This window comes from Phodopus roborovskii, unplaced genomic scaffold (assembly GCF_943737965.1).
Source record: "Phodopus roborovskii unplaced genomic scaffold, PHOROB, whole genome shotgun sequence".
NCBI classification, from domain to species: domain Eukaryota; kingdom Metazoa; phylum Chordata; class Mammalia; order Rodentia; family Cricetidae; genus Phodopus; species Phodopus roborovskii.
In genome coordinates, this window is record NW_026125281.1 from 41,756,016 (window position 1) to 41,778,855 (window position 22,840).

At 43.7% G+C, this 22,840-nt stretch overlaps 1 protein-coding gene across 1 annotated transcript; it reads right to left on the reverse strand.

Moving 5' to 3' along the window:
- Nucleotides 1–8,404: 8,404 nt before the first annotated feature.
- On the reverse strand, nt 8,405–19,547 carry LOC127233235 (stromelysin-1). The gene is made up of 11 exons (XM_051199627.1): nt 19,499–19,547; nt 17,046–17,227; nt 15,956–16,200; nt 15,721–15,869; nt 15,390–15,515; nt 13,589–13,753; nt 13,281–13,425; nt 12,182–12,315; nt 11,453–11,612; nt 9,773–9,876; nt 8,405–8,663 (listed from the first exon to the last, which is right to left on the reverse strand). The coding sequence occupies exons 1-11, from the start codon at nt 19,545–19,547 to the stop codon at nt 8,563–8,565; spliced, it is 1,560 nt and encodes a 519-aa protein (XP_051055584.1). The 3' UTR covers nt 8,405–8,562.
- Nucleotides 19,548–22,840: the final 3,293 nt, after the last annotated feature.

The window sequence follows — 22,840 nt, forward strand, 5'->3', positions numbered from 1 at the left end:
GGGGACACATGTTCACACTACATACACACACATTCATGCCCAAATTTATATGTTCATCCATTCAGAAAGTCACACAGAGCCTCTCTTGTATAGCAATACACAAGGTTCACTGTGTACCAAAAGACTCATGTTTCATGTAACATTGAAGTGGGTGCTGCGTCATGGCATCTGTCTCCCTGTCAGAGAGATGGGTTGTCTCCTTGGGTGCCTCTTCTCCTGTAATTTCCGTGGAGAAGCTCTACTCCCTTACTTCAGCCCTCACGGCATCGCCCACCTTCCCCATGGTACCAAAGTCAGTATTCTCCGGGTAGTCTCACCTTGAGAAGGTCTGTTCTCTCTGCACAGCCAATATCTTATCCATAAATGATGCTCTAATGGATCTTGTATTGATGTGAAGTATTCATTTGCTCTGTAGTCATTTAACCACAGCTCCCTCATCTAAGAGGGGTAATATGGGAGTCAAACAGCCAGGATGAGACTTGGAGAAGGTCTCCCAGAAACAGAAACCTCCGTGTGGGCTTTGGATGCAGGGTAGGTGGGCATGAGGAAGACTTCAGTGCAATGGCTGCAGCCTAGGCCAGGACACTGAAAACGGTCATCAACAGAGAGGCACAGACTGTGCTTCACCAGGTAAGGGGGCTGGCACTCCGTGCATACTCTTTTTATTTTACATTCTGTGTAAAATAGTTATTTTCATAGAATATATTCTGAACATGGGTTCCTGTTCTACCCACCATCCCAGCCTTCCAATTCCAACTCTCGCTCTTAAAAAAACAGACAGAAAAATAAAGACAAACAAGGATAAAACAAAATGAAAAAACTAACAAACAAAAAGAAAGAAAAAGAAACAAATATCAAGAGACACCACACATACACATACATACACACACACACACACAACATACATACCACATACATACACACACACACATACCATAAAAATATAAAATCGGAAACCATAATATGTATAAGCAGAAGACCAGTAAGGAACTATGGAGTTCATTTTGTGTTTGTCATCTACTGCTGGGCATGGGGCCTGCTTTGAGTGTGTGTCCCTAGTGAGACTTCCTTGGAGAGACTAACTTTTCCTTCTGGAGCAGTTATCAACTGGATAGTTTCTTGGTTGGTGATGAGAGCTTGTGTCCACTTCTCATCCCATCTCTGGGACCCCGTCTGTTTTGGACCTGTGCAGGTCCTGTGCATGCTGTCAGTCTGAGTCCGTCTGTGCGTCAGCCCTGCTGTGACTGGAGGGTATTGTTTCCTCAGAGTCACCCATCCATCCCCTCTGGCTTTCACGATCTGTGCTTCCTCTTCCGCATAGTTCCCTGGACCCTGGGGGGAGGGATTTGATGGAGCCATGCCAGTTAGAACGAAGTGTTCCAAAGTCCCCAATTCTCTGCATGTTTTCCAGTTATGTATCTTTATATTAAGTCCTGTCTACTGAAAGCTTAAGTTTCTCTGACGATGATGACTGAGACTGAGTGAGACTCTGTCCTGTGGGTACAGCAGAAGGTCGTTACGAATTTTACTGCTGTGTTCCTTTAGCCGAACAGTAGTATCTGCTTTTCTCCTAGGCCCATGACCTATCTAGTCTCAGGTTCTTAGCCACACAAGCAGTATCAGGCATGCACTCCATCTCATGGAGCTGGCATGAAATCCAATCAGATACTTACTGGCCACCCCCACAATGCTTTGTACCACTATTATACCATGCAAACGGGCCGCCGCCGTAGACCACATGGTTTGCAGCTGGGATGGTGTTCATCTTTCTCCTCTGGTAGTGTGCAGGCTACCTTCCAATACCATGAACACTAATCAGTAGGAGGGAAGGCCCTAGGAAGGCACCCCCTCGACTTCTCTCAAACTCTCAGAGATCTGTCTGCCTCTGCCTCCAGAGTGTTGGGATCAAAAGTGTGCACCACCAATGCCTGGCTCCCATGTATATTTTAAAAGACTTTAATGCAGTAGGTTTTTGTGTGGCTTCTCAGATACCCTGTTGTTTACAGTTCTTCCCCATATTTCTCTTCCCTTCCTCTCCCAGTTTAACCCTCCCAATCCAGGAACCCTTCTACTTATCTCTCGCTGTATTTTCTATTTCCCCTTCCTTGGGAGATCCTTCCTTCTCCAATAGTTCCTTACTCTACACCTAACCTCTGTGGTTATTCAGATAGTGTTAAAAGATAGCATCCACATATAAGCCAGAATCTGCCATATGTGTCTTTTGGGATCTGGGTTATCTCATTCAGGGTGGTTTTTTCCTTACTGTACCCATTTACTCTTGACTTTCATAATTTTTTAACAGCTGGGTAATATTCCTTGTGTGAAGATACTGTGTCAGTTCACCTGTTGATGGGCAGCTAAGCTATGTCCACTCTCAGGCTATTATGAAAAAAGCAGCAATGAATATGGATAAGTAATTGTCTGTGTGGTAGCATGTAGAGTCCATTGGGCATGTGTCCCAGAGCTGGATCTTGAGATAGAATACGAAGTCTTCTTTAGCCCTAGAAAATATGGGCTACTAAACTCACTTGAGAGAGGATAATGTGACCTTCAGGGTTTAGGGAGGCAACAATTGTACACAGTGTGATCCTCAAAGAGGCTCAGAAAATCTCTGATCTTGCAGGAATCCATGTGTTATACAGTACAGAAGCTTCTAAATTTTTATAAACTACTATCCTTTACTTAAACGAAACACTGAAAACCATTTTTAGAAAACCAGCTTACTTGGACATGGTAGTGGCACATGCCTTTAATCCCACTACTCTGAGGCAGAAGTAGGTGGATCTCTGTGAGTTGGAGGCCAGCCTGGTCTACAGAGAAAGTTCCAGGACATCAAGACAGGAAAACCCTGTCTTGAAAAGCAAAAAAGAAAAGTTCTTACTATTACTATTGTTTATGTATGAAGCATGGCTCACATGTGTGGTCAGAAGTCATCCTGTGGAGTAGGCTCTTTCCTTCACCTTTTCATGGATTCTGGGGATCAAACTAATGTAACATGGCTCACACAGGAAGCACCTTTGCCCACCTGTCCCCTGATAGAAATGGAAGCTCGCTGATGGGCATTGCCCATGCCCTGTATGACCCACCTTCTTCAGCAAGGTCACTGTTTTCTCCTGGTCCAATCCCAAAACCATTAACAGAAACCTGAAGACATTTCATGACCTGTCCAAGTGCAAACAGGGGTTGGAAACTGGAAGCTTAAAGTATCATTTTATTCAATTTCTTCCAAAAATAACAAAAGAATTGTGAATTAACTTTGGGTAAGTAGCCAATCTCAGATAGCTATTCACAGCAGAACATTAATATCCACAGGTAAGTTGTGGGCTGCTGTGTGTTTATTTGAGAACAATAACTAATAAATTGAGAGATTCAATAAAATGAAGTTTAGCAATGCCTAGAATTGGTATGGTTTACAGGAAGATAAAAATAAGTTAAAACCCCATTTGTCCTTTATATCAGCATTAGTTTCTCTTCTTCTAGTAGAATCTTCCTCCCCCACTGCCTATTTTGGGTATAATGTTATAGACATTTCACTTTCTGCCTGTTGTCCCCGAGGAGAAGGACATGCCTAAAAGGACTTTTCCCGAGGGTAACTGTACCATCTTGACTCCCAGCTCTTTCTACACAGGCAAGTGAGTCTGTGATTTCCTTGGCTGTGATTTCCATGCTGGATACCTTATGAGAGGCCTCAAAATGGTTTGTGTTTTCCATAGTAAATTCGGTCTTTGAATTTCAACTTGGGTCTTATTTTTTTAGACTTAGTTTTTTAGACCAGCCTTTTGAACATTATTAGTTCATTTGAGCTGCTTCTTCTCCTCCTTCTCTGTTTTCTACTACATGTGTTGACATGGTCTTTAACAAGAAACTTTTACTTTTTCATATATATTTTTTAAATTTAAATTTGAAACAAGCTTGTTTTACATGTCAATCCCAGTTCCCCCATCCTCCCATCCTCCCCTGTTCCCCTCCATCAACCTCCATCCCATCCCCTTTCTGCTCCCCAGGGAGGGTGAGGCCTTCCATGTGGAGTCTTCAAAGTCTGTCATATCATTTGGAGCAGGGCCAAGACCCCCTCTCCCCCTGATGTATTTAGGCTGAGAGAATGGAATGGGCTCCCAAAGTCCATTCGTACACTAGGGATAAATACTGATCCAATACCAGAGGCCCCACAGACTGCCCAGTCCTCCTAACTAACACCATATTTAGGGGATCTGGATTGGTCCTATGCTGGTTTCCCAGTGATCAGACTGAAGTCCATGAACTCCCCCTTGTTCAGGTCAGCTGTCTCTGTGGGTTTCTGTAGCCTGGTCTTGACCCCTTTGCTCATCACTCCTCCCTCTCTGCGACTAGATTCCAAGACTGTCGGCTTCCATCAGCTACTAGATGAAGGCCCTAGGATGGCATATAAAGTAGTCATCAATCTCATTATCAGGGAAGGGCATTTAAGGTAGCCTCTCCATTGTTGCTTAGATTGTTAGTTGGGTCATCCTTGTAGGTCTCTGGCCATTTCCCTAGTGCCAGATTTCTCTTAAAACCTAGAATGGCATCTCTTTTCTTGCTCTCCTCTATTCTTTCCCCAACTCAATCTCCCTGCTCTGTCATGCCTACCTCTTCCCCCCTCTTCCCCCTCCCTCCTTTCCCCCTCCCTCCATGCTCCCAATTTGCTTGGGAGATAACAAGAAACTTTTAAATATTGATGATTTAATACTGTTTTGTTAGGGAGTGGCATGTAGGGAAAGATGGTTCTATTCTATTGATCTATCTATCTATCTATCTATCTATCTATCTATCTATCATCTATCTATCCATTCCTATAAATGGCTGCATAAGATTTCCTTTTAGATATAAATGGTCCACAGACCCTAAGTTCTAGGTGACAGCAGGTAAGGGACAGAGTCATTTGAACATAAGTATTTGTGATGGCAGTACAAGCATGTGCCCTCTCTAGGCATAGAAATTGGATTCTCAAACAGGAATAGTGTCTGAAGACATTAGGGCATCCCCTTAACTTCCTCAGGCCTCCATGTAACCACCTTGTCCCTCTGGCCTGCAGAGTCTCCCCTACTCTCCTGGAAGCTGTGATATAATTGCCCTTATTTCCTTACAAAAGGTCCTCAAATTGCCACTGGGATTTTTTTTTTACATCAACTCCCTAGATTTTTAAAAATAATCATTGAATAAATCAATGCATAAGGGATGAGTAAATACTTAAGAGATACATATATTAAAGGATGTTTCCTACTAGGCTTGATTGTCTGAAAAGGGCCTTATGCTTGTGGTTGTTTTTGTTTGTTTACTTTTCTAAGACCAAATGACTGAAATGATCCTGAGTGTGACTTCTTCCACTCACTAGATAGTGTCTGCAGTCCTGGACTCTGCTTATGAGAGGACAACACTACCTTAGCTAACAACTTGTTTATGATGCAATCAGAGACACAGCACAGGAAGTTTTCTAGCCTTTAAGATATGCCCTGCAATGAGGTCTTAGTCAACAGAACCTAGTCAACAGAGGGACTCCTAGCCCTAAATCTATTTTCTTGTTTGTAGTTTTTGTCTTGTCTTGTAGTGCTTTCTTGGTCTATTAAGAGACTGATTTCTAGAATATTAACCCAAACACTGGACGTATTGCAAATTCTCCCTATCTCTACTGGCTGAAGTTCTATGTGTCCCAGTTGTATATACAGAACAGGCTACAGAGCCAGGAGGACCATCCTGTTGTGAAAATGATCTGACTCTGGGGGGGGGGGCGCATAGGATGCAGAGTCCAAGTTCACAGCTTTTGAGGCCTGTACTCTTGGTCACACCAACTGCTTTCATTCTTAAGGTTTGAATCTGAGGTGTAACCCACAGTCTCATGGTTGGAACACCTCCAGGGTCGCTTGCCCTACCTTGTAACTCAACTTGCTTCAGAGGACCAACCACTTCCTCTGTCTTTCTCCAGCTCACCTCCGTCAGTCTCTCCTTATTCTACCAGCTTTGTTATTTACCACTTCTCCAGATCAGTCAGTCAGCCAAAGCAGGCAGGCATCTGAGTGAGTGGGGGCAAGCCAGCATCAGACAAGTCTCTCCTTACAGCCACATATCCTGAGCAAGCTGTGCAGCCTTTCTGAAAAATGGCTATCTGTACTGTAAGACAGCTAGAACAATGCCTGTCACACACACACACACACACACACACACACACACACACACACACACGATCTGCTTCCTTTCTCTGTTAAAATAGAAATAGTTCTGTATGCCAAAGCTTTGCTTGATTTTCTCCTGTCCATTGGGGGCTTTGTTTTTATAAACTTCTTGATAGTTTTTTTGTTATCATAATCCTGAAAGTCAGTGCTGAGGTGTTCTCAAGACATTAGCTTTGGCCAGGTATGATGGTGTACACCTCCCATCTCAGCACTTCTTGGAAGGCAGAAGCAAGATTATCTTACATACATGATCGGCCTGGTCCACACAATGAATTGCACACCAGTAAGTGCTACTTTGTGAGACCTTGTCTCAAAATAAAAAGGTTTACGTTCATTCCTAGCCATGCCATTCTGCTTCTTACACAGCATGCTTGCATAAATGTAAGTACCATCTCTTGCACTAATTTTTATTAATATTTACTTGACTAATATAATTAAATATAAAGTATTCCTAGTTACTTGAATTGCATTAAAATAAGTACCTGAATTATATTAAAAGTGACATTTAATCAGTATTCATATCATAATGATGATTTTAATGAGGATGAATTTTTAAATAGTGCAAATCTTTTATGTAGACAGACTTAAAAAGACAGTAGTAGTATTTCTAAACATTTAGACAACTCCCATTAATTTAATTAATCAAAAGTTGGGTTTCTTAAGTCAGTTCTCATATACTTCTCAAGCACTGTGAAACAGAAAAAACCCAGTGTTCAGGAGAGGGCAGGGAGCTATATACCAAGTGTCATGACTTATCAATACTCTTTTAAAAGCCTCAGTATTGTATCCCCCCTTCTTGACATGGATACAGATGCATGTATTATATGTAAAGGGCTGGGCCCTCATCTCACCTGTGTCAAATTGCTTCTTCTCTTGGTTTATCCCTAATTCCTCTCCAGATCATTAGCATCTGCTTTCCTTCCTCCTAACCTGTGGCTCAGGCACGCCTCACTTCCTGTAAACACAGAAGACTGGACTTTCCAGGACCAAACATGCCCAAGGCAATAGGCACTAAGCCATCCTGGAGCCTTTAGGGCCAGCCTGAATGTAAACTCTCCAGGATGGAATGGAGATAGTGAGTGAAGGCAAAGGGCCCAGGGCCCAGGTCACACCAGGTTCTAAAGTTCTTCCGCGATGCCGACTGCCTCTGTAGTCTGCTTAGAATTTTCTTCTGTTTATGGCCAAGGCCGCCTTCTCATTTACCAACGCTCCCACTACAGCTGGTTCTATTTTGGGGTTCCAACAGCCTCAAATATTCTCAAATATCTCCCTGAAAGTGCACAGTTCCGAGAAAGCCTTCTAGAAGTATACACAAAAGCGTGATTTCTTTTATAACTCCTTCACCTAAGTGCTTCATCATATTAGTGATGACATGTGTATCTTTGTTGGATTTTAGCGATAATTATAATAACCCCAATGAAGACCGGAATTGTGTTCATATTTTCAGGTTTCTGTGTCTCCAGTCTAGCGCAATGCCTGTCACACCGAACATGATGAATAAATTACTTTCTAACGGATGGCTAGTGTAAGGGTGTGTAAGCACCCACTGCATATTTAGGCATTGAGCTTCAAGTGCTTCTGAGGAATGAGAACCCTGTTTTACAATTGTTCTTTGCAAATGGACATTCACCTCAAGGCACACACAGATACAAAATGAGCACAGGATGATGTTTTCATGTGTACACCTGGTAGATTTGAGGGAAGTTGATGGTGGAGGCAGAGAAGGACAGTACTGGGGAATATGTAAGTTAAAGGGATAGGTTTGATTCCCTCACTGTAAAATGAGCCATTCAAACTAGATTGTTTACTATGAGTGTAGGATTCATTGCATTTATAGCCAGCCCTATAATGAGACTCGCCCCTGGCTTTTTCCATTAGGTATGACAAAGACATATGAAATCTAGGTGGGGTTTGTAGGGGTGTGTTAGGTGAGTGACTGGTACATTTACTTTATGAGCAAGCTCAGTGGTGGAGACAGTGAATATCTATCTCCAGTGGCCCAGCATCTCAAGCTGTGCATTGCTCAGTCCATCAATGCCCCAGATGCTGAATCCTTGTTCTGGAAATCAGCAGGCAAAAGTCCATGATTAAATAAATGATCCATCATCTTTATTAAATAAAAGGAAATCATCTACATAGATACATACTGTCACTTGTTTGTTGCCCAGGAGTGACCTCATTTTCTTCATGTGACGATGTGCAAGCTAAGTAGTGCTTCGCGATGCCCTGTGACAACTCGGGCTGGCTGGTGAGATCGACAGCCTCCATCTGTTTCTGCCACAGCACATAGAGGAGAGGAAGCCCTCAGTTCACAAAGATAAAGAACTGTCAATGAACTTCAGTTGGAATATGCCAGGCCTTCCTCAAATCTCTTCTAACAATTAAACCAACTGTTACTCTTCAATACGTGGCTCACTTTCTTTGCATTTGGGTCAAACTCCAGCTGTGAAGATCCACTGAAGAAATAGAAAAATCCTGCATATAAAGACAAGAGGAAATGTGAGCTACTGTCTTCTAAGTAAAAATTTGGGGAGACAGAAAACTCAGTAAGAGGTGAATGGGAAACAGAAAAAATCAGGGATGTGACTCAGTGATAGGACACTTGCCTAGAGCATCCAAAGTTGTGTGTTCAAATCCTTGCCTAGAATATTCAAAGTCCTGAGTTTAAACCCTTGCCTAGAGTGTTCAAATCCTTGCTCATCTGAGAAAACAACAAAAACAGCACAGAATGTCTCTGTAGTTTTTAGTCTGTGCCAGGGACAATGTTAAGCATTTAACAGAACTACTATTTTTAAAACTTTGGCTGGAAAAGAGCTCTGTGAAGTAAAGCTATCTAATCCATCTTTCCCATAAACCAGTTGAGGTTTAGGCAGATGCAAACATTTGTCTCGGTGTATTTGCCAGGGAGGGAAGCATACAGCAGGGGGTCTGTGTTTCCAATCAGAAAAGGTCCCTGCTTGTTTGAAACTATGATTTATTTTCTTCCTTCCCAGCCCCTCTCCTCCCCTTCATCATCTTCTAGTCCAAAGGCTCTTTCTGGCCATAAGACTGATTTTTAATCGCCACACTCTGCAGATACGGCACTCTGTGTCGGCAAGATCACCATCTTACTCTTGCATAGGAAACAACATTCTTTTAAGCTCCAGTACATGGAAAGATGAATATTTCCAAGGAACCAATGTTGCCAGTCATTAACCGAGTCCGGAAAGACAGAGAAAGCCTGTAGCTGAATAGTGGAAACGGATGGGGTGCAGAAGGCAAATCGGCCTGAAACCGGGTGCCACCACCCAGGGCAGCTTTGTAATAACATGGAGCAAGAAACGCAAGAGCCCTCAATGTGAGGAGCGACTGCGGGCACTGTGGTCTTCCACATGTGTGTATGATAAAAGAGTTCACGTTAATCAGCTTCAGCAGTCAAAACTGCTCACCTGAAGGAGAACCGTGATTGCTACAAAAGCAAAAGAGTTGAAATGCTTGGGAGATCAGTGAGTACTGATATTTTTTCTTTTTAACTTTGTTATTAAGTCTTCTCATGCTACAGAGCATTCCAAGGCCTGTTGCCAACAGAGTAAGCGGCCCCTTACCAAATGCCTCAAAGACGGCATCCACCTTCGAGTCCACGCCAGGGAAGTCTGCAGCTATCTTCCTGGGAAATCCGGGCTCCATGGATTGTTTCTTTTCATCAAATCTGCACAAAAGAAAAGCACAGCAGCTCAGCGGTGCACGGAAGGCATGCTCCCCAAACTGGTGCGCTTGTGCAACTCCAGTGACCTTTCCAAGTTCCCTGCATAAATGTCAAGTTTTATTTAATGCCATGTGTTTCTAATAAGGTAAAACTTAGCTCTTAAAAACTGTAGGAACACAACAGTCTCCTACTACAGCAATGCTGTTTGTTACCGTTCTTCTGAAGCCTGGCCAAGAGAACCTTCATCTTTCAACCACAAGTGCATGAGCGCGTGAATGTACAACCATGTATACATACATATGCATATAAGTACGCAAACACGTGAATGTGTGGATTGAGTTACTGATCAGAAATATAATTACCATGGCTACAGAGATGCCTTAGTGTAATGAGCACTTCCTCTGTTCTTTCCCATGACAGCCACCTGCCTGTAACTCTAGCATCGGAGGATCTGGGGTCCCCTCTTCTGGCTGCTGTGGGCACCAGCATGCCTATGTACACATTCTCACACATATGTACCCTCATAAATAGAAATGGAATATTTGGGGCTGGAGTGATGGCTCAGCTGTCTGCTTTTACAAAGGTTCCAGGTTAGGTCCCTAGCAATTACATGGTGACTCACACCCATCTGTAACTCCAGTTCTAGAGGAATTCTATGCACTTTTCTACCTCCAAGGACACTGTATGAATGTGGTGCACAGTGAGCACACACACACACACACACACACACACACACACACACACACACATTGCTCATACACATAAAATAATAAAACACATTTTGGGTTGAATATTAAAAATGAAAAATAGGCTTTCCTGTTTACCACCATAAGTAGGCTATCCCTTACCACCATAAGTAGGTCCTTGCCCTACCCTGTACTCTGAAGTTTTCTAGGAAAAGGGACTGAATGAGAAGCAAAGTATAATATATGTGGTTTTGGCAATGGGCTGCACACCGGAGGGTCTGCCCTGATGTCTCAACATCTGGACTGGTAGCCTGTGAGGGGTCCCGAGTGCAAACCGTGAAACTGGTCGGCGGTTGCGTCTCATTTCCAGCCAGGCAGAGGTTAGCAGCGTATGAGCCCAGCTGAAGTCCTTATGAGGAAGACAAGATGGATGCACGCACGGGAGACAACGAGAGCTTTGGGGCACTGGGAAGGGAACAATAGACTGAGGCATGGGGTGGGCTCCATAAGGACACGAAGGCCAGATGAACTTGAAGACAGAAAGACTTCATGAAGGTGGAGGGAATTAAGCCTGAGCTTGAAGTATGTGCAGGATGGAGCAGGTAGAGAAGAGGCGCTCTACACGAGGTGTGTGTGTGTGTGTGTGTGTGTGTGTGTGTGTGTGTGTGTGTGGCACGATCTAAACAACACTTAAGAAATGCCTGTGTTTCCAAGCCCTCCCCACAGCTGTCAAAGCCTCTGTGTGGGTTTCCAAGCCCTCCAACAGTTGTCAGAACCCCGGTCCTCGCCCAGGAAGAAGAATGAGGATCAGGGTGTGGTCGAAGTGCTTCCTCAGAGGGAGAAAGCAGTTCTGAAGTCGGTCTCTTCACAAAGCCATCCTCACAGCATCTCACCTCCAGTATTGGTCCTCTACAAAGAAGTATGTCTTCTTCTTCTCCTTATCAGAGACAGCGGCATCAATCTTCCCAACAGTTGTGGGGAGACCCAAAGTATGGATGCTTTTAGGGTAACCCGCTTGCTCCTCGTGACCTCGGACAGCCCAGAACTGATCCCCTGTACAACAACAAAACAGCAGCAGAAACATCAGTCGTGTTAAAAGTCCAGGAAGATGCCAAGCAATTTTGGAAATACGTTCTTAGCACCTTGTCTGTTGGTGGCAAATGGATTTAGACCTTAGCTCTATGATGGTCAGTCAACAAAAACGCCCAGCTGGGAACAATGAGCAACGGTCCAATGAGGGAATTTTCAACCCAGTCACTGTATCTCCCTGAGTTCACTTTCTATTTATTCATTTATTTTATTTATTGGTTTGTTCAAGACAGGGTTTCTCTTGGCTTTGGGGGCTGTCCTGGAATGAGGTCTTGTAGACCAGGCTGGTCTCAAACTCACAGAGATCCTCCTGCCTCTGCCTCCCAAGTGCAGAGATTAAGGGCGTGCACCAGGTGGGGACCACCTGGCCTGAATTCACTTTTTAACTATAAATAAATGGTTGATTTTATGTGTTTCTTTATTACCTTTAGCTATTTTTTAATTGCACAGAATTTGACATAGTAAAGCCCTGTTCAGTTTTCCCAACAGAAGGCTTGTTTCACTGAGTTGAAGCAAGGTTGTGGAATAATCACCTTTAAATATGAAAACAGTGTCTCTGTTAGTAACCTCATATGCCGCATCCATGCTGGAAGGGAGCGATGGCCAAAATGAAGAGATCAAATAAAAGCCAGGCTCAGGGGTCCTTAACGATTGTCGCCAAAAATACCTAAAAAATAGATGTAAAAGAAAAACATAGCATTTGGAAAACAGCCTTTTATCTTTAATGTATTATCCCCCTGTACCAATTCACCCAATGTTCTCTCATCCTCTAGCTCCCCCCCACCTCCACCCCCCACACACAAACTCTCCCTCGGGAGGACTGCAACAGATTTCCTGTCATAGATTTCCAGAGCAATCTGTAAAGCAAAGTTCTTCACCATGTCAATTAATTAGTTCAGCATAAGCTTTAAGTACATGTAATACACGTGAAACAGTGTGTAATTAATAATTAAAGTATCACCCACAATTCCCAAAAAGATGGACAGTGAGTGAGAGGTGTGTGCGCGTGTGCGTGTGCATGGGTGTGATGTATAAATATGTCCTTGTACGTTCACAGGAAAAAAAATCTAGGACACACAAGAGGTCTTGAAGTAGGATATGGTGGCTCAGCCTGGAGTCCTAGCACTTGGAAAGAGGCGAAAGCACGGCAGCTTCCGGCCAGTCTGGGCCTCTCGGAATATCCAGACTGCTTATCTGAGGAGAGGTGGGGACGGACTTCGTGAGGAGAGGAGATGGGGGGACTTCTCAGCTCCCTTCCGTGTAGATGCATGTTTTCTCCCAGGCATACTTGCTGAGCAGTGTGTGAGCCAATAAAACCTGAAGCTTCTCCTAGCATCATTTTGGAAGAAAGTAAAGATAGAACTCTGCCTCCGAGGATCATTGTTTTTTGCAGCAGCAGCCTGTGCCTAGAACATCTGGGAACAAAACTTCTATGACAAGAATCAAACTATCTGGCTTCAAAAATGAACTTGACGACCTTAGAGACGTGGAAAGGTCATTGCCAGATCTGAGAGATTCCAGGCTCCAGAGTTTGTCTTTAAGATGCGTATATCTACTGTTTTTCCTGATTCTTGCACTTTCTAAGCATTTTTCACCAAAAATAAATAGCAACTTAGGGTCCTTTGGTCTGACCTGTCTTTAAAAAACAGGAATTCTCCCCGAAGGGTGCTGACTGCGTCAAAGGACAAAGCAGGACTACACGTCAGTGATGACTCAGGTTCCAGAGAGTTAGCTTTGGTGGGTACCACGGGGACAGCAGGGGATGCTGTGGGAGGTCCTAAGGGGAACAGGTTAAAGGAGGAAACGTTAGGAGAAACATGGCCTGCCTGTCAAATCTGTGGTTCGCAAACACTCTCAAGGACCCTGGATTTAATCCCAGATACTTATGTAACAACACAACGGCCTTAAGGACTCTTTTTTTTTTTTCCAGTGTTGCTCACCATAGAGGGACTGGATGCCATCCACATCGTCTTGAGAGAGACGAAAGCGGGCCAGGTCTGCGGAGAACTTGTAGACTGGGTACATCAATGCTTCAGGCTTGGCTGAGTGAAAGAGACCCAGCGAGTGGCCAAGTTCATGAGCAGCAACCAGGAACAAGTTGGTCCCTATGGAAGAAATCATACTTATCCTACATCTACATCATATAAGCCAGCTGGCACAGCATTTATTTACTTCCTGAAAACACACAGACTTGTAATCACCTGGTTTGCTGTCTCATTGAACAATAGACTGATCCTACACTTGGCAGGAAAACAAGCATACTTTAAAACTTGTGCTTGAGATCAGTCTAAAGCCCCCAGACTCATCCAGCAGCCCCTTTCTTTGGCCTCAAACTGTCTGAACAGCAGGTCTCACTCATTGTTAGAAATTGAGACTATTACTTATTGTTTAGCATACCAGAGCTCTCTCTCTCTTCCTTTGTCCAGGAAAAGCTAAGAATACTCCAGCAAGTGGTTAGCGTTTGCAAATTCAGTACCAGCTAACTAATCTCAGAGTAGTATCATCTCAATTCCAAACCCTTAAAGAACCTGAACCTGTTCTTTCTATTGGATTTTGCCTACGTTATTTTACAGATTCATCATCCTTCTACATACCAAGTGCCAAAAGATGACTAAGGACAGAGATGTCATAGGGTTTGTAAAATTGGTTTTAAACATAACATGCCTAGGTGGTTGTCATAAATGAGATCTTGGATTCTAACTGTATTCACACTATTCTCATTAGAGTTGTGTGCAAGAATGCCTTCAGTGCAGAGATCAGGGTGTGTGAGGAGATTATGACCGGCAGAAATTTCCGAAATATCTGCTGTGGATTTTGTGGGCCAGAGGACATTCTCATTTTGCATAAGGGTCCTCTGGCAGGGTGGGGGGGTGCTAATTCTATAAAACATGAACTTTATTCAGTGCAAAAGCTGGATTTGTATTTCCAACAGATGCCAGTTTATGTTTTCATTATGAATCCGGTTCTGTCTCAAAGGCAATACTATTTATTTCAGCCAAGTTTTTGAAAACGCAGTCAATCCCCGAAGATAAGAGCTAAGAAATCTTCTGCCTAGACAGTTTGGTTGTTGTACTTCAGAAAGAGTTCTTCTCTTTCAGGAATTGATAAAAATTCATCTTAGCCAGAAGACACAAAACGGTGAACTTAATAAGACAAAAATCTCAGACTTCTGAAGTTTAATTTTGGCTTCAGTCTGAAAGGTAAAAGGAAAAGTGGATGTGGTACCCTATTGCTGCCCGAATATCTACCATTTGATACCATTAGGCAGTTTGGTTATAGTAGCTTGCAGGTCACACAAGACCCACAACTGCTAAAAATTCAGAGGTTTTTCCCCTGTACTGAGAATAGATTCTCTTCTCACACAATATGTTCTGATTAGACTTTCTATTCCCTCTGCTCCTCCCAGTCCCCACCCCCATCACATGCAGATCCTCTCCCTTTCTGTTTCTCATTGGAGAAGAATGAGCTTCTAAGGGATAACAACAAGATATATAAGATAAAACAAAAACCATCACACCCAAGTTGGACAGGTCAAACATTTAGTGATATATTTTATGTTGCACGTACTAGGAAAAGAAATGCTTTTTAGACATCTGAAAATACACTAAATAATGTTTAAAACAAAAAATGTATTCCACTAGAGTCCAGAATTCACTTTAGCATTAGTGTGGCTGATTATGAAAATTTCCCTAAACATGAACAGAAAGGAACCTAAGTCATGCTGTGAAGCAGAGCACTTACCTGTTGTGTCCTCTGTCCACTGTTCATCATCATCAAAGTGAGCATCTCCATTAATCCCCAGCCCGGGTGCGTATGCGTGAGCCAAGACTAATCCGGGCCCATCAAAAGGAATGAAGTCTCCATGTTCTGAAGGGAGAAGATGTATGTATGCATGTATGCATATGTATGTGTGCATACATACATACACATATATACATATACATACATGCAATGCATACACACACACACACACACACACACACACACACACACACCTGCACCAATTAGGACCCCCTTTTTCAGTAAAACACCACTGGGCAATGTGTGTTTCAGGCAGTTCTTGTGTTTTTACCTCCAGCTGCGAAGGAGATCATTATGTCAGCCTCTCCTTCCCAGCGCCTGGAGAACTTGAGTGGGGTCACCTCCTCCCAGACTTTCAACGCCTTCTCAATGGCAGAGTCCACACTCTCTTTCGGTAGATCTGGCGTATAATTCACAATCCTGCATGAGAAAAGTGGAAGAGGGCCATGTGTGGCGCGCGATGCCTCTGACAGCTTAACACTGGAAACGTTGGAGCCGTTCCTTACCTGTAGGTGAGGTGGTTTTCCTTCCACTTCGGTGAACCTGGAAAGGTGCTGAAGGCACCAACATCGGGGACGCCACACCTGGGCTTGAGCATCACATCCATAGTGCTGGAGTCCAGCTTCCCTGTCATCTCCAGCCCGAGGAACTTCTGCATTTCTTGGATTTTTTTGACAATGGGACTACTGTCCTTGTTCTTAACGAACTGCTTTACACCTCTTGCAAGGCCATAGTAGTTTTCCAAGTATTTCTAATGGAATCAATGCCACTCTTAAGTCACAATTCTGATTTTTTTTTTAGCTATTGCTATTTATAGTAAATGTGTGTAGCCATACACCTTCATTTCATCCATCCATCCATCCATCCATCCATTCATTCATTCCAGGATCTTACTATCTAACCAAGGAACCCCCTGAATTCATGACCTCCTTGCATCTAGGACCCAAGTCCTGGGATCACAGGCTGGGAGCACCAAGCCGGACAGTGGCTTGACTTTTCTTAGTCTCTTAGACCTATTTTTCTCATTCGCTGAAATCATAAGCATAACACTTCATTTAATTTGTCAGCGATAGCTTCTTCCTTGCTTTACTTTTGAAACACGATGTCTCTGTTTGCCATTAAAGCAATGGAAACGAGGAGAAATTCACAAGTATTTGGTGCAGTGAGAACTAAAAGAAATACATATGCATTTATGAGAATATTTGTCCTCAATTTTCCACTTTTCACAGAATGTGGCTTGCTAGGGAAAAATTAGGCAAGCCTCTCCTGCACTAACACAATTAATATTTTTCTAAACTGCAGTGGACTCCAGCTCTAAAGGGTGGTGCGAAGCAAGGCGCACTCCACGCCCTTCCCCTGGACGCTGCTGCTCCTCTGGAGTTAAGGCTGCATCTGCTGCCATGCTGTGTGACCTTGGAAGTGTCGCCCAGCACTCCTGGCCTCTGTTCCTTCTATACAAAAGAGAGAATCGTGTGATATTGAGACCCAGTATCTCCTAAGGTTCCCGCACCGTGGAATCACCCGTACACAGGCAGTCAGAACCAGCCTCCAGAATGCAAAGCTGTGCCCTTCCAAAGAGCCTGGAGGCCAGCTTACCTGAAGAAGCTCCATGTCGGTATCTCCACCCCTTGCACTACCACCATGTAGAGGATAGGACGAGCAAGCTGCTGCACACAGGCACAGCAGGACCGGGAGGCTCTTCATCTCCGCCAGCTTTCCTCGTCCCTGTGCGGCCTTCGCTGTGTGTTCTCTGTCTACCTCCTTGTGCATCCACCGGCCTGAGCCCAAGTTTTATAGAGGGACAGTGCTTGCAGAGATCACCCGCAAACTGAGTCATCGTTGCTTCCACCCAAGTGGGACTGTTTCCAAAGACCCAAAGTCAAAGCAGGGTGTTACAACCTTCTGTACCAAGTTCTCTGAACCTTCTGAATTTTGCAAGGCAAAACAGTGATTAATCTCCAGGAAATGTTTCCTGCCTGGCAGGAGAGAAAACTGGGCCTTTTTTTTTTTTAATTTGGAAAACTTAATTATAGTTCAGACACAGGAACGCTTGTGACTCGGATAGAAGTAGACTAACTTGGTAAAAAGTCCTAGTTGCGCAGAATGTCTAGAAGCCAAAACTAAACACGATGAGATGTGGCTAAGGGAAATATATACCCATATAGCTACATCACATGCTGTATGTCACCACAGCCTATGTATGATGTCACTACATACACACACACACACACACACACACACACACACACACACACACACGGGATGGAATATTCAGAAGGAAATCTGAAGGAACAAAAAAACAACCTTTTCAAAAAAGTTTTTTTAAACCCACCACTGATTTATTTACTGATTGACTGATTAAGACAGAATCTCACTGTGTAGCCCTGACCTGAAACTCACTATGGAGACTAGGCTGGCCTTGAACTCACAGAGATCCATCCACCCCTGCCTTCCAAGTATCAGAATTAAAGGCAAGTGTCAACCACGCTGAACCCCACATTTGATGATGATTAAGAAGGGAGAACTCGTGGGAAGGGAAGAGCAAAGAGAATATGACACAAAGAAGCTAATCATTTGAGGGGTTGTCCCCACCTGTGGAAAGATGGTGGGCCCGTAGCAGCATTCCCACAAGGCTCTTAGAACTGAGGTTATTTACTGGGCTGAAATACCACTTCTTTTTGTTAGCAGTTTTCTTTTTTCCTTAGATTCGAATTAGTGGGTGATCTGAAGCTGACAAACACACCTGATTCTTTGCTCATGCTTCTCTTTAATGTTCCCTTTCTCCCTCTCTCTAGTCTCTCCTCTCCGTTTGTCTCCCTGCTCTCCCTCTCCCTTTTCTCCTCTCCCTGCCTCTCCTTTTCCTTTCAAGTAGAGCCCTGCTCATATTGTTGGTATATGACGGATGATTGTAATGAAGACCTTAAACATTTTCTTGTGGCGGGGGCAGGATTTTTCTGTATTGCTTTGGAGGCTGTCCTGGAACTTGCTCTGCAGACCAGGCTGGCCTTGAACTCGCAGAGATCCGCCTGCCTCTGCCTCCCGAGTGCTGGGATTAAAGGCCACCAATGTCTGGCTGACCTTAAACATTTTTGTAGACGTTTTTGTTAAACGTTTCCCTGGCCCCTTTTCCTGCCCATCCCCCCAGTCTTACCCGTCACTGTACATTGATCTCCTTTTGCTTGCTTGTGGTAGGCCATTTGCTTGCTAAGGTGCGCACTGTGCTGGAGGTGAGAACCGGGTTAATGGTTATTGTGCACAGAGGTGTTTCATGAGTAGAGGCGTTGTGAGCTCCCGCCCTTTGCCCTACTTTCACGGGTAATTTTTGTGCCAATTATTTTTCCAGTGGGGGAAAGACGGGGTCACTCTTCTGAGAGTTAGACTGCCAATGCTTGAGATGGGAGATAGACATCTGACAGCCAGTCGGCAGAGGATGACACATCACACCACAGCGAGGCATCAGTTTCTACTCCAAGTTCTTGTTAGAGGCCTCCCAAACGCAGAGTTCTATGTCTCTGTTCCTTAGAGGGAACAAAATCTGTGTACTTATCTTGATTGAAAAAAGAGAGAAATATTGGTCCGTGCTGATGTGAGGACAAAGGCCGGGGTTGGCGGCAGACCTTTAGAGGGTGTGACATTCAGGAGGGAGACCCAGGCAGAGAGAGTGAGAGACACAAAAGACGAGAGAGAGAGAGAGAGAGAGAGAGAGAGAGAGTCGTGGCGGCCATATTCCTCCTAGGTGAATGGCTTTGGTTTTGTTTCATATTGTTTTCTCTGAGATTATCACTAAAATATGTGTTAGTGTATTTAGAGTTTAGAGAGAGGTCTGAAAGATATGTGCTTATACTCTCACTTTTACGCATGTGATTGGCAAAACGGTCACATTGTCCTTGAAATTAAACAAACAACAAAAACTGGTGATGTGCAATGAGATGGGTTTTTCTATCCTGCCAGCCATCTCCCCCTCCCTCCCCCCACAAACCCCATGCAGCCTTCTTATTAACTATGAAGACTTGCTGCATGGCTCGGCTTGTTCCCAACGTCTTACTTACCCGTCCCCACTCGTGCGTACTCCCCATGCTGCTTCCCTGCTTCCTCCATGCCGAGCCGGGGCTTTGCCTTCTTCCCATCGGCTTCTCTGCCCCTAAAACCCTGACTAGCTATTGGCTGTTCAGCTATTTATTAAACCAATCAGGGTAGCAAATCTTCACATTATACAGAAAGATTATTCCCCAACAATGTAACAGGATGCTTTTATCTTTATGAACAGCTTGAGACTTCCCTGAGCAATCATTTCAGGTCCCAGCCATCATCCCTCACTTCCCAGTGGAGCTCTATGTCCGTTTCTATGAGTGCGTTTTTCAAATCGACTGTGGTGCCATGGTTTATGTATCTGTCCGTCATAATTTGCACTAGGTTTCTTGACTCATTTGATTCTGTATTCCTAGTACTTAGTATAGTACTGGGCATAAAATACACACCTGAAATATTGCTTAGACGTCAATTAATATATTAATCGCGAATGAAAAGCACATAGAAAAACAATGTATAAATCCTGCAGACAATTCTGAATTCTCAGAGCCTATAAATGCTCTTATTTTAGTAACTGGTTTTTAAGTCTTTCTAAAGATAAGTTAATTCATTTACTGTGTGTGTTTCCTTGTGTTCCCACAGGTACTGCCAGAGGTCTACACCATGGCATGTGTGCAGAGGTCAGAGAACAAGGTTTGGGGGTCAGTCCTTTCCTCTTACCATGTGGACCCAGGGAAGAAACTCGGGGTAGGGGGCTCAGCACCTTCATCACCCGAGCCATCCCACTGACTTTCCAAGAATTACATTTTTGAAAGCTTTATTTCCACAGAAGAAGTTCAAGAGTGTATTTGTATGTCTTCTGACTATTCAAACTAAAAGCATAGGACCAGCTACTTTTCTTACAGTCAGGTTGTACTCTGTTGCTTGAATATAAAAACGTATTTCATTACTGAAAAGCAATAGATAAAATAAACTAAGTGGAAGGGGGAGGGAGGAGAAAGGGAAGTCAGGAAGGAGGGGAAAGGAAGAAAGACAGGAAGGAGGAAGGGGAAAAGGAAGTCAGGAAGGGAGGGAGGGGAGGAAGGGGTAGGAGAAAGAATGAATCAATATTTTGAATGTAGAGGAACATGTGAACACCAGGAAAAACGTATAGTTCCAACACATAAATGGGAATGATGGCCCCACAGAACAATCACATGCAAGGATCTGATGGCTGCTAGTGTAATAAATCTGGCCCCCGAGTGAGCAGAGGCCTGAAGCGAAACTGTTCTACAGAAGTTGCAGCTGTTTCTAGCAGCATCTTATCTGATAGGCCTTCGGTTCCGCTTCCTGTTGGTCATACACCTTCCTGACTAGCCTGTCACGATCGTGTGGAATCCTTGCTCTGGTGAGCAGATAAAATCGTGCAGCTCTACACTAATTTATCAAGTATCCAAATCTGAAGTGCTTCAAAATACCCAGACTAAGAGCTCACATTGGTTGACAAAAATTTGAAAGAAATTTAGGGGATGGGGAGTAACAAAATTAATTAAAGATAATAGTTTAATTTCACTTTTAAAATTGGAAATAAAAAGCAGAGGAAGAAAGAAATGAAAGAATGATGGAAAAAAAGGCTACAGTTAAGAAGAGGTGTTCCCCGCCAGAGAAACTAGGATACAAGGAGGAACCTAAGGGTCCCTTACAGAAGGGGAAAGGGAAAAGATCTCCTGAGCATATTGGGGGGGGCAGTGAGTAAAGAGAGAGCTAGGAGAAAGAGAAGGGGAGGAGAGGAGATCATGTGGGACTAGGAAGATTGAGTCAGGGGATGAATAGACAAGAGCAGAGAGAGAGAGAGAGAGAGAGATACCATAACACAGGGAGCCATTATAGGTTGGAAGAGAAAACTGACTCTAGAGAAATGTAGAGACCTACAAGGATGACCCCATCTAACAATCTGAGCAACAGTGGAAAGGCTACCTTAAATGCCCTTCCCTGATAATGAGATTGATGACTAACTTATCCTCCATCATGGAGCCCTCATCTAGTAGCTGATGGAAACAGAAGCAGACACCCATAGCTAAACTCCTGGAATCCAGATGCAGAGAGGGAGGAGTGATAAGAAAAGGGGTCAATATCAGGCTACAGAACAGAGACAGCTGACCTGAACAAGGGGCAGTTCATGGATCCCCAGACTGATAGATAGCTGGGAAACCAGCATTATACTGACTCAGACTGCCTGAACATGCTTAGTTACAAGGCCTGGGCAGTCTAAGGGACCTCTGATGGTGGAACTAGGATGTATCCCTGGTGCAGGAAAGGTCTTTGGGAGCACATTCCCCATGGAGGGATACTCTCTTAGCCTAGAGATAGGAGGGAGGGCCTAGTCCCTACTCCAAATGACTTAAAAGGTTTTGTTGACCCCCTCCTGGAAGGCCTCACCCTCCCTGAGGAGTGGGGGGGGGATGGGAGGGAGAAGGAACTGGGATCGATATATAAAATAATATATATATATATGTATACATATATATATATATATATGTTCCTTACACAATAGTTCTATAAGACATAGGAGTTAAATAGAAAGTGTTTAAAAATAGATAAAGCAGCAAAAGCTGTTAGCAAAATGAGTTTATACAATGATGAGGACTTGGGGAAATCTCAGGAGTTAAAACATTATCTATCTAGAGAAATAATAGTGGCAGAAAACTTGCTTAGCATGCAGGGGGCTTTGGGTATGATTCCCAACTGGAAAAGAAAAAGTTAAAAGTTAGGCCCCCTCTGAAAACCAGAGAGCAGTTCCTTCTCATTGAAATGAAAAGGGCAATAAAGAAATATGAAAACAAAATTGTGTGAAGGCGAGCTTGGAAGCCCTTAACTCTCTAGGTGAGGTATTTGGAGTTTATTCTATGGGAGATGGAAAGACTTGGTTTTGCAAAGCATGTGGAAGCTTAACTATTTATGATGGAAAGCTTAGAATATGAGCTTGTAGAGGGAAATAAACCATTTGCAGTCCCATTACAGGAGGAAATTGCCTGACTATGAATTGTATGTTTGTATTTTTTAAGATTTATTTTCATTTTTGTGAGGATAGATGATGTTTTCATGTATGCATGTCTGTGCACCATGTGAGTTTCTGGTGCCCACAGAGGTCAGAAAGCGGTGTTGGATCCCTGGGGCTGGAGTTACAGATGGTTGTGAGCTGCTATGTGGGTGCTGGGAATTGAACTCAGGTCCTCTGGCAAGTCAGCCAATGATCTCAGTCATTGAACCATCTTTCCAACCCTGAATTTGTATTTTTAGGCCTGTATGTGGTTTTCATGTAATGATGGTCATGGGAACTTAGGAAATTTCAGCTATCTGTTCTCAAAATTCTGAATCCTACT

Excerpts from the sequence above, each read along its gene's own strand:
- LOC127233235 (XM_051199627.1), bottom strand. The coding sequence starts at position 19,547 with ATGGAGGAAGCAGGGAAGCAGCATGGGGAGTACGCACGAGTGGGGACG. Across the intron at positions 15,516-15,720 it reads GATCTCCTTCGCAGCTGGAG|AACATGGAGACTTCATTCCT; the intron begins GTAAAAACACAA and ends TTCTCCCTTCAG. Across the intron at positions 11,613-12,181 it reads CACTGTTTTCATATTTAAAG|GGGATCAGTTCTGGGCTGTC; the intron begins GTGATTATTCCA and ends GTTGTTGTACAG.